General features: G+C 43.7%; 1 protein-coding gene across 2 annotated transcripts in view; it reads right to left on the minus strand.

The window, feature by feature from the left end:
• mat1a (methionine adenosyltransferase 1A) overlaps nt 1-1682 on the minus strand; it is a gene marked incomplete at its 3' end in the record, with an annotated part of 12790 nt that extends 11108 nt beyond the window's left edge. For both annotated transcript variants that reach the window (XM_080545651.1, XM_080545652.1), the window contains exon 1: nt 1454-1682. In XM_080545651.1, the coding sequence (XP_080401777.1) occupies nt 1454-1520 (67 nt within the window). In that variant the 5' untranslated portion in view covers nt 1521-1682. The remainder of the gene's footprint in view (nt 1-1453) is intronic.
• Nucleotides 1683-12135: the final 10453 nt, after the last annotated feature.

The raw sequence follows: 12135 nt of genomic DNA on the forward strand, positions 1-12135 counted from the left end.
TTCAAGAGTTGCATCATTAGTGTTGGTGATCACTTTAGTGATCGAACTTAAAGTGGATTCCTAACAACAAGCTTAGATTGACTTGGAGACTATTCCAGGAAGCAAATCTCAGTTCACAACAAGGACATCTATTAGCTTGACACATTTTAGGACCATACTAAAGGTGGGAGGATGAGGAATAGTAACTACGGTAATCGATTTTTTTGTAAAATTCTTTAACATTGTCTTGGCAAGGCATTGATGTACGTTGTTGAAAGCAGAAACAGTAATGTTCCTAGGCGTTCCATGTTAGATGGGCAACATTGTAGCTGTACAAGTATTTCTAGACGTATTAAAGTGGTCAGTGTGGGAATAGAGCAGTCCTCCTGGTTGTAATCAGGTAGAATGGTGTGTTCCCTACATCAGTGATGTAGCAGATCCAACCACAGGGTCTGCCTCCAGACTCACCAGCCAGGGATAGAGAGAGAGAGAGCCTGATGTGTTCTTATCAGAAGGGTTTGAAAGAACACACTGTCACTGTATCTCCTGGGTTTGGCTTCAGTGGTGGGCTACTGCATTGTTCTCATGAGGTGACCTCACACCAGGCCACTGTACATCTGGTGAACTTTAATGAGAGTGTTTGTGTGAGGAGACATACAGTATGTGTGGGCAGGCTGTGGCTCAGGAGGTAGAGCCGGTGTCTAATGATCGGCAGGTCGTGGTTTGAAACCCCCGCTAGCCACAAGCCCTCAAGGTGTCCTTGGGCAAGACGCTGAACTCCAAATTGCTCCCAATGAGTGGGAGCTTGCCGCCATTGGTGTGTGAATGTGTGGGTGAATGGGTGAATGAGAGGCCGTTGTAAAGTGCTTTGGAATAAGGTGCTATATAAGTCAGTCCATTTACCATTTAGATATGTTGCCAAGCCAAAAACCCGTACCTGTGGTTCATTTCTAAGAAGGGACACCTAGTAAACAAAAGTTACATAGATTCATTACTTATTATTCCTGTCTTGCTGAAACATTTAAAAAGGTTCTATGTCAGTAAATGTTTTTCTCTCTTCTTGTAATCATTGACATCTATACATTATGTACTGTATTTAATTGCAATAATAACTAACTGCTTACTTACTGTGTGTGCGTGTGTGTGTGTGCATCTGTCACTGTCTATGTGAGAGTGTGTTTTTGAGTGTAATTGTGTATGTGAGAGTGTGTTTTTGAGTGTAATTGTGTATGTGAGAGTGTGTTTTTGAGTGAAAATTGTGTATGTGAGAGTGTGTTTTTGAGTGTAATTGTGTATGTGAGAGTGTGTTTTTGAGTGTAATTGTGTATGTGAGAGTGTGTTTTTGAGTGTAATTGTGTATGTCATTAGGTAATGTAGGTGCAGTAGGTACGTTTTGGCTGCTGTTATTGCTGCGTGGCCACAGGTAGAGAGAAGCTGAAATCAAGGTGTAATGCAGGTACGATACGAGACGTACCTGGATGTCCCTCTCCCACAGACTCCGACGTGAACATGAAGGAGCCGTCATCCAGCAGATCACTCATTTTTACACAGGCAGGTGCTCCGGACGACTCAAAAGCGAGAAAGAGAAAGTTCCTAAATGTTCCTCCAACAGCAGGCGAAGAGATCTGGTGACTGCTTTATATTCCTGCTGCTTGTCTTTAGAGGATTTAGAGAGTGAGAGAGTGAGAGAGAGAGAGAGAGAGAGAGAGGTCTATCTACACATGCTCCTATATATGGTTGAGAGAAACACACACACACACACACACACTCACCCCCCATGCTACCCGTGGGACAGACCATTCCTGGGGGAGTTGTTGATGGGAGGGGATTTGAACTTTCAGAAACTACATGTTAACCTCTTGTGCACTTCCTACTCCTGAATGGTACAGGGCTGTCACCCCCCCCCTCCCCCCACCCCCTTCCCCCTATCCAGAGTTTACTGCAGGAGTAGAAGTTATGCAATCTGCCGTGTTGACCCACTAGACTGAGTTACGTTAGTTTGTCAGTATTAGTGGAAAGACAAAAAGTGCTTTTCTTCATGGTTAGGATAGGATGGGGAGAGAACAGACACTTCTGTGGTAAACTCAAGGAGGGAGTGTTACTGTCAATGGCAAATATGATTGGAGCAGCCATGCACAGTATTCCACCACATAATTGGTGTGGAGTGGGTGCCAGGGTACAGCTCTGTTTAAGCTTGATTGATTGTGCAGCAGATGTCTGTGCTACTGAACACTTCCTATGATGAACTATCCTTCTGTACTAGACAGAAATGGAACAAATATGACAGCGTTTTCAGATGTTCAAGATTTGTAGATGTTGATATACGGTGTACAGTGTAAAACAGCTCCATGTCTGATTGTTGGTGTTGGGAATGCGAGGAGCATGGATGCACTCTCATGTACACACAGACACGCACACAAGCATGCACGTGCACACACACACACACACACACACACACACACACACACACACACGCACACATATTGCCTGGAAACAATAAGACCACAAAATACACTGTACACGTGGCAACAGTGACCTACTATCTGACAGTTTTTTTGTGTGAAAGCATAGCTAATACTATACAAGCCTCTCCATTAGCATGGAGATCACAAGACACTAGGTGAAAAGTAAACAAATGATATATATATGATGTTATGAACGGACGAGAATCACATCACCCACACATCTGGGTCTGGTTACCATTTATGAGTTCAGAGAGAATGAGACGAGAATGTTAATAAGTCTTCAGCGCTGTACAAAATACCCTTCTTCCTGACTGGAAGGAACACAAAGCAGATTGTTTAGAAACTCTATAGGCACTGACAGTGACCAACATATTGCAATATCTATTACTATTATTATTAGATAGCATGGCCAACTGCAAATATCCTTTTTAAAGTTATTTTTTGGGGCAGTCCCACTCATGTTTTTTATTTTATTGTATAGATATAGTGAAGACAGACAGGAAAGTAAGGAGAGAGGGCATGGGCCAGATTAGAACCCATGCCGACACGGGCATATGTGTGCACTGTAGACCACGGTGCTAGACCACTGGACCACCCCAGGGCCAACTGCAAATATCTGCCATGCATGTAGAGAGTGTGCTACCTGCAAGCACCTGTTTCACCTGCACTGAGGATCTGTTGTATTATTTCTGGAGTAACTACAGCATTGTCTTTTTAGTTCAGTTCCACAGCCTTTCAGGTGGGTCTCTGTGGTAGTTGGTTAATAATGGATGATGTGATTGGACTAAACTTCTTGCAATGAACCATAGAGCTTATTGAACCAGAGAGCTTATTGTTGCATTTCTTTGACAGAAGCGATTGATTACAGTCCATATCATTACCATATAATGTTAGGGCATTACCATATGATGTTAGGGCATTACCATATGATGATAGGGCATTACCATATGATGATAGGGCATTACCATATGATGATAGGGCATTACCATATGATGTTAGGGCATTACCATATGATGTTAGTGCATTACCATATGATGTTAGGGCATTACCATATGATGTTAGTGCATTACCATATGATGATAGGGCATTACCATATGATGTTAGTGCATTACCATATGATGTTAGGGCATTACCATATGATGTTAGGGCATTACCATATGATGATAGGGCATTACCATATGATGATAGGGCATTACCATATAATGTTAGGGCATTACCATATGATGATAGGGCATTACCATATGATGATAGGGCATTACCATATGATGTTAGTGCATTACCATATGATGATAGGGCATTACCATATGATGTTAGTGCATTACCATATGATGTTAGGGCATTACCATATGATGTTAGGGCATTACCATATGATGATAGGGCATTACCATATGATGATAGGGCATTACCATATAATGTTAGGGCATTACCATATGATGTTAGGGCATTACCATATGATGATAGGGCATTACCATATGATGATAGGGCATTACCATATAATGTTAGGGCATTACCATATGATGATAGGGCATTACCATATGATGATAGGGCATTACCATATGATGTTAGGGCATTACCATATGATGTTAGGGCATTACCATATGATGATAGGGCATTACCATATGATGATAGGGCATTACCATATGATGTTAGGGCATTACCATATGATGATAGGGCATTACCATAGGATGTTAGTGCATTACCATATGATGATAGGGCATTACCATATGATGTTAGGGCATTACCATATGATGATAGGGCATTACCATATGATGTTAGGGCATTACCGGCCTCTCTATCTGCTGAATCATCACACTGGTTCATCGTACTGGTGGACAGCTAGTTGTACTTAGTCCAAACCAGAGTTCTCCAGAGCCAGGCCCAGTCCAGTTCAATGTCATACGTTGAAACCCTCTCTGGAGACGGCTGTCTCTTAGCAGAGCTGGTGCTCCCGTCTGTAAACACAGGAGGTTAATGACTGACTCTCAGGGAGGTTTTTTCCAACACTGACAAGATCGCTCTGGTTGTGTTGTAAGATAACCACTATCAGATGTTTGACGATGCGTCAACATGGAACATATACTGTATATAAATAATATGTTATAAAAAAGTCTATTTTGGCTTTATGTTAAAGATGGACATTACTTATAACTGGATAAATGACGATATATTCAAAAGTATTTACAGTATCATTAGGGTATAACACATCCCTGTCTATCTATGTTGGGCTGAGACAAACATGTATGTTCTATTCTCAGTGCAGGGAGGTCATTCAGTGGTGGTGGGTTTGTGAAATCCCCCCGGTGTGACCGGGTGCAACAGCGGATAAAGACGAGTCAAAGTTCACAAATACTCTTGATCTTTTACTTGTTGAGAGCCATGGGGCCCTGTGTGTGTGTGTGTGTGGTGTGTGGTGTGTGGTGTGTGGTGTGTGTTGTGTGTGTGTGTGTGTGTGTGTGTGTGTGTGTGTGTGTGTGTGTGGGTGTGTGTGTGTGTGTGAGTGTGTGTGTGTGTGTGTGTGTGTGTGTGTGTGTGTGTGTGTGTGTGCGTGTGCGTGTGTGTGTGTGCACGTGCGTGTATGAGTGTGTGTGCAAGTGCTTGCGTATGAGTAGTGTTGGCCTAGTGGATAGTGAGATGACTGGTGATCAGAAGGTCATGAGTTCAGATCTCACCTGGGAACATCACCCCACTAGTGTGCCCTTGAGAAAGAGGCACTTAGTCCTAAGTTACTCCAGGGAGACTGTCGCTGTAATTGTAAGTTGTTTTGGATAAAAGCATCTGCTAAATGGTCAAATGTGAAAATATGTTTGATTGTGCTCGAAAAAAACTAAAAGGCTATAAGAAAGAGCCGTGGCTGTTGAGTGACCACAAATTGCTCCCAATGAGTGGCTTGCACCTTGCATGGTAGCTTGCCGGCATTGGTGTGTGAATGGAACACAGGTTAGACTGTGAATGGTGGCGACGCATCCCTTGACCTTTGAAAAGAGAGGGGGTGTGAGTGACAGGGAGTACTCTGAAGTGTGTAACGTTATACAGTGACATGGAGAATCCCCTGTGTGTTCTCACTCTCTTGCCTCATTCCAAATCAACCTTGGCCTCAACCGACAGGCACTTTGTGTAGAACTGAAATAATCGGATTGGCATAAGTCATATACAGTAGTTCTACCTCCACCCTGCTGTCTGACCCGCCAGGTGGAATGATCCAAAGGGGGTAGGGGCTAGGGTCCATTTGGGATTGGGCAAAAGTCTATCAGACTCAAACTTGACTGAACAAGTGGAAGGAAGGGCTCTGATTCATGTAAATGTAAAGAGGTTGTTAACACCTGTTCTGTCTCCAGGGTCAAGGCCAGGCAGCCGAGGTAGCCGTGGTTACAGCACAGCCCCAGTGTGTGTTTACTTGGTTGGGAACCAGTCCCATCCAGCAGCAGGAAGATCTAGTTGGATCCTGGTTGTCCCTCAGTTCTGACCTTATTATCACAAGGTCAGGGAGAGGCCTACAAGGGAAATTCTAAGTATTACCTGTGAGATACTACACATTTATAATCACTGTATACTCATTATTAAGGCTTTTGTTTACTATTGCCTTCTGTTGACGAACAGTTCTCTCAAATACACGATTCAGGATGGGTGTGACGATGATAAGATTAAGTTTGATACATAACCTATAAACATTGCAAAGTAAGTTCAAGTTTTGTGCAAGTGCTGTATCTTCAATTGGTATTTTTTAACAACTGCACATTAACAGTGATATGACATGTCTGTGATTAAGCTGAAGCAGCTCTCGCAATCAGGGAATTGGCTCACTTCCTTTTCCTCTCCTTTTACCTGGCTCTCTGATAAGCTGGGATCACGAGGAGGAGTGTGGAGCCTGGACCAATAGCTGTTAGGGAGTGTAGCTAACAGTAGGTGGGGTATGAATATCTGATCCTCATTGGCTGAAGGCTACAAACACTCCCCTTTCCCGTCACAGATGCATACTGTAGTGGTCCAGGGGTGTGTGTGTGTGTGTGTGTGTGTGTGTGTGTGTGTGTGTGTGTGTGTTTGTGTGTGTTTGTGTGTGTGTGTGTTTGTGTGTGTTTGTGGAATGCAGTGCGAAAAAACACAAAAGCAGATCCTCAAGAGAGTGTGAGTGATGATGAAGTCAACATGCCTGGAGAGAGTGCAGACAGAGCCTCTCTATTTCCTCTCTCACTTCCCTGAATGAAAAACACCAGGAACAGCCACGCTGGTGAGCTGCAGAGAGGTGGTAAGGGAGAAGTCCAAGATGTTTGTTAGGCCTTCAAAGGTCTTACACACACACACACCCACCCACACACACCCACACATGCATGCACGCGCACACAAGCACGCGCACACAAGCACACACACACACACACACGCACACACACATACACACACACACACACACACACAGATATGACTGTCTCTATCCTGCATCAGCGATGCCGCCGGACGGAACGCAGCAGCTCTCTGGTGGGAGGGGTGTCACCTGAGCACATCTCTGACGCACACACACACACACACGTGCACACACACAAACACACACTATCCTGGCACATCTCTGACTCTCAGCACATTCCTCTCTGTTTAGTGTATCGCAACTGGACAATAGGTATGTCCTCCTCCCCTCCCCTTGTTTGAAGGAAACATGAAGGAAAGCCATTATGAGACAAAGGAGTTTCAGTCTGTTGAGATGCACCCAAGTCTTGACATTCACCTCCAATTCCCCCCTGAACCTGAAAACACCAACCTGTACATCATATGGATTATGTGTTTTATCTGTGTTTATCAATGAATCTGTAGGATATTTACTTTGGTTGAAATAGATAATCTATTATAGATTACGAGTAAAGCTTCTGAGTTATAGACTATTTATTCAATCAAAGTTACATACAGGTTACAGCATTCCTCTCTGATGTAAATAGAGAGCTCTGGTCAATGGTTGCAGGGTGGAAAGAGCTTTTCTTCAGCTCACATATTTTATACCTCCAATGATAATACAAGTCTATGACAAGGCATCTATACAGTCCTATCACATTACTTAGAGATAGTCAAGGTGTGACCTAATTCAGGTCAAAGGGCAGGGGGCAGGTCACAGGAAGCCATTTTGACCATGTGCCAGGACAATGAAATGGGCCAACTGTCTTCTAGGACAAAGGAATGCTAATTCATAAAACCCCCCTTGTTAGTAGAATCTTTACAGAACCTTACAGGTCTATGAATGTGTGTGCAATAAGACAGATGTCTACACTGGTTCTATACACAGGTCTATGTGTGTGTGTGTGAAAATATACCACAAATCCATACAACAATATCACTGTTGCTAGGTTGTTAGTATCCCTGAAGAGTGACATCTTATGCTGTCTTTATCATAATAACCTGTGCATGGTTTTGAATGCCGATTGCTGTTCATGACAGGCCAATGTACTGTCAACTACTACAATATGACTTTGTTTGATGAAAGAGTTTGAATTTGCTGATCGACTGGTAATGTTGTCAATCTATCCCTGTTTTGACTGAAGGCATTGCTGTCTTTAAGTCTGAGTTGCCATCATGTGTGGTTTGTGTGTGTGTGTGTGTGTGTGTGTGTGTGTGTGTGTGTGTGTGTATGTGTGTGTGTGTGTGTGTGTGTGTGTGTGTGTGTGTGTGAGTGTGTGTGTGTGTGTGTGTGTGTGTGTGTGTGACCACCTGAGTTTAGGGGACATGTGAATGTACTGTAATCTAATCTAAAGGTTATTCCACTATAGCACACTTCCAGCTAGAGGTATTACTCTGTCTGTTTCCTTCAAATAGGTCATTATTATACTGCTTCTGAGTAGAGAGACATATCAGAAAGGTCTTCCCTATGCACACAACCTGTCATTTGGTTTATGTGGATAGAAACATATCACACACCAGCAGCGGAGAAACCAACTGAACTGAGGTGCATGGTGTTCTATAACCTAATATTCCACCTGTTACCATGTCGTATGGACTGTGATTGAAACAACAAACGAGAGGTTGTTTGTTTTTTCAAATGGCCTCCTGCCAGACAGGACTAGCCTGACCTGCTCATTCAGTTCAAAGTTTACTCAAGATGGCGGGGGAACTATAGTGAGGAGGGTTAGTGGGCCACGACAAGAGAAGTGACTTCCTTGGACCAGTGATCGAACATTTTTGTTCATAGAGAAAATCAATATTGTAAATACAGAATACAGTACCTAGAGCATTTGATTTAGCTGTTTTGGTAGTCTGTCCAGTGTGCCTAGCTCACTTGCTCCCCTCCACCAGCCATAGTTTTGGCTATAGCTTGCTGTTCATTATTTTTATTATAAATCGTAGGTAGCTAGCTATAACCCCTCTATATTATACATATACTATATATACTATGCAGGCTATATACTGATTAACAGTTCATCACATTGGAAAATCTATGCATGTATGCCTATTTAACAGATTTATTCATATAAGCAAATGTAATGCTCACATCTAGGAATCGATATGGTAAGTCAAATGAAGAACTACAAATCCCTGGAAGCACATAAGTTCTTCACCAGTGGCTGGGTGGATGTGGTACTGCACCACAAACCCTCTGCTGTCATTACAGTTTTCCAGACCCAGGTCAAGCCATCGTGGAGGGTCACTGATAAATCCCACAGCACTTGGGTTGCTGCTAACAGGACTGGAGAGGTTAAAGCAGCTCACTGTGATTGCATGGCAGGCTAAGCTGGCCACATAACATTAACTGTATTAATCACAATGCCACATATCATATTGTAATTGTAATTGTATTCTATTTTATTCTAGACTGGGAGAAAGTTGTTCCCATATCAGGGAAGGCCACTGTTGTTGTAGTTGGGGGGTCGTGCACCCCCTGGGAGGACCGTATAGGATGTTCTGAGCCGCCAAGTGGGGCAGGGGCAGCAGTCTGTTGAGGGAGACAGAGGGAACCAACAGGGCCCAGACCCACCTGGCTACAGAGCACTCACATCAACGGTAGTTTCTATGTCCTGTGTCAGTGCGTCTGTGGGGGAAGGTCTCGGTACGTGCGATGTGCCGCCTATACATAAATGAATGAATGAATGAATGAATGAATGAATGAATGAATGAATGGTCTTTATTTTTTGTCATTGCTACAGTACAGGTACCAAACAACGAAATTGTTGGTACCTCCCTTTTTTTTGATTGATTGAAAACCTTTATTGTCCCCAATGGGGAAATTTTGTTGTCAAACAGCTTAGTTAGGGCAGACAGAAAACATTCAATAAAATACATAAAACAGTGCAGGCTCAATAAGTAAAGTTCCAAGTTCCAAAGTTCCAGCTCCGGGTCTCCCCCACCCTGCAGGGCCTGGTTGTAGAGTCGGAGTGCAGCTGGAACAAAGGACTGTCCAAATCTTTTTGTACTTTGACGGGGGAGAACAAATCTGTGGCTGAACTTGCTCCTCATCCCCGCCAGCTCGCAGTACATCGGGTGGGAGGGATTGGCCAGCATGGCCGCCAGTTTTTTCCCCATCCTCTGTTCTGCCACCACCTCTAGGCTGTCCAGCCCGGTCCCCACCACAGAGCTGGCCTTCTTCACCAGTTTGTTTAGCTTCGCAGCATCCCTGGCACAGATGTTTCCACCCCAGCAGGCCACGGCGAAGAACAGAACGCTGGCAACCACCGACTGATAAAACATTCGCAGCAGCTTGTTGCAGACACCGAAAGACCTCAGCCTTCTCAGGAAAAACAGTCTGCTCTGCCCTTTCCTGAGAAGAGCCTCGGTGTTGTCAGTCCAGTCCAGTTTGTTATTAATTTGTACTCCCAGGTACCTGTAGGAGTCCACCCTCTCGACTTCCACCCCCTTGATGGTGATGGGGGCTGGGGTCCTTCTCTTCCTCCTAAAATCCACCACCAACTCCTTTGTTTTGCTGGTGTTAAGCAAAAGGTAGTTGGTGTCGCACCACTGCACAAAACTCTCCACCAGGGCCCTGTAGTGGGGAGACAGGTTAAATCCCCTAGTGGGGAGACAGGTTAAATCCCCTAGTGGGGAGACAGGTTAAATACCCTAGTGGGGAGACAGGTTAAATCCCCTAGTGGGGAGACAGGTTAAATCCCCTAGTGGGTAGACAGGTTAAATACCCTAGTGGGGAGACAGGTTAAATCCCCTAGTGGGGAGACAGGTTAAATCCCCTAGTGGGGAGACAGGTTAAATCCCCTAGTGGGGAGACAGGTTAAATACCCTAGTGGGGAGACAGGTTAAATCCCCTAGTGGGGAGACAGGTTAAATCCCCTAGCTTCCTCAGCAGGTGGAGGCGCTGCTGGGCCTTTTTGTAGACTGAGTCAGTGTGCTGGGAGAAGGACAGAGAGATGTCAATCTCTGTCCCCAGGTACTTAAAGGACTGTACCTGCTCAACCAGCTGGCCGTTGATGCTGAGGCCTTAGCCTTAAGCCCAATTTATACTTCTGCGTAAAATCTACGCAGCCTACGGCGAAGGTTGACGGGCACCTCTCCAAAAATGTAACTACGCGGCAGTGCCTACGCAACCGTAAGCACTGTGATTGGTCCGCTTGGAAGCACATGATTCCGACATGATTCCGACTCTCTCATAGGCCAAAATGCGGAAGCCATGACAGAAATGTCATTTACTTTTTCTGTAATTACTTATTAATAAAGATTCGAAAAATTATGCTAACCATCGCATTATCTTAGTGTACTGTCATTTCAATGCATCATAGAACCTTTATTTACAACAAGCATAACAAAAGAAAATCGCTATTATGCCTTCATGAGTACACCGTTCCAACGGAGCGCCCTATGGAAGCGTCAGGCACAGCCTTCCTATAAGGAGCGCGATTCACATTTACGAGATGTACAATCCTGTTTATTAAGAAACAAATGATTAGTTACAGGGAGCCCCATGGCTGTTCAATGATATTTATGATAGACATATTTAATGTAAAGTTATCTATAAGAACTGTGATTGGTCCGCTTGGTAGCGTCACATTCCTACTCTCTCCTACTCTCTCGTAAATGCGGAAGTAAAGACACAAATGTCATTTACTTTTTCTGTAATTACTTATTAATAAAGATTTGAAAAATGATGATAACCATCTTATTATCTTAGTTTAATGTCATTTCAATGCATCATAGAACTTTTATTTACAACAAGCATAACAAAAACACGTTTTTTGATCGCTATTATGCCGCTATGAGTACACCGACCAATGCGTTCGCGGACCGACCAACGCAGAACTATAAACTGGGAGAGCCCTTGCGTAGGCTACGCCGTAGCCGTGCGTAAATTCGACGCAGAAGTATAAATTGGGCTTTAGCCTTAGCTCTACCAGTGGGTGGCGTTAGCCTTAGCTCTACCAGTGGGTGGTGTTAGCCTTACCTCTACCGGCGTAGGATTTGTCTACATTGCACATACCTCTTTTTGATATATTTGATAGATATATATATTACTTTTAATATATTACATCTGTACACCATACTGTATATAGCTACTTTAACTGTACATAGTTTACTACCATCCTCTCCTGTATATACCTCTAAACTACCGTATCATGTTTTATATCACTATTTGCACTTCTGGTTAGATGCTAAACTGCATTTCTTTGTCTGGGTCTTGTACTCTGCAATGACAATAAAGTTGAATCTAATCTAATCTAATCTGTTTGTTTGTGCTTTGCTCAACGTGTAGTGTAGTCTACCATGTCAACGTGTAGTG

This window comes from Nansenia antarctica, assembly GCF_963989245.1.
Source record: "Nansenia antarctica genome assembly, chromosome: 1".
NCBI classification, from domain to species: domain Eukaryota; kingdom Metazoa; phylum Chordata; class Actinopteri; order Argentiniformes; family Microstomatidae; genus Nansenia; species Nansenia antarctica.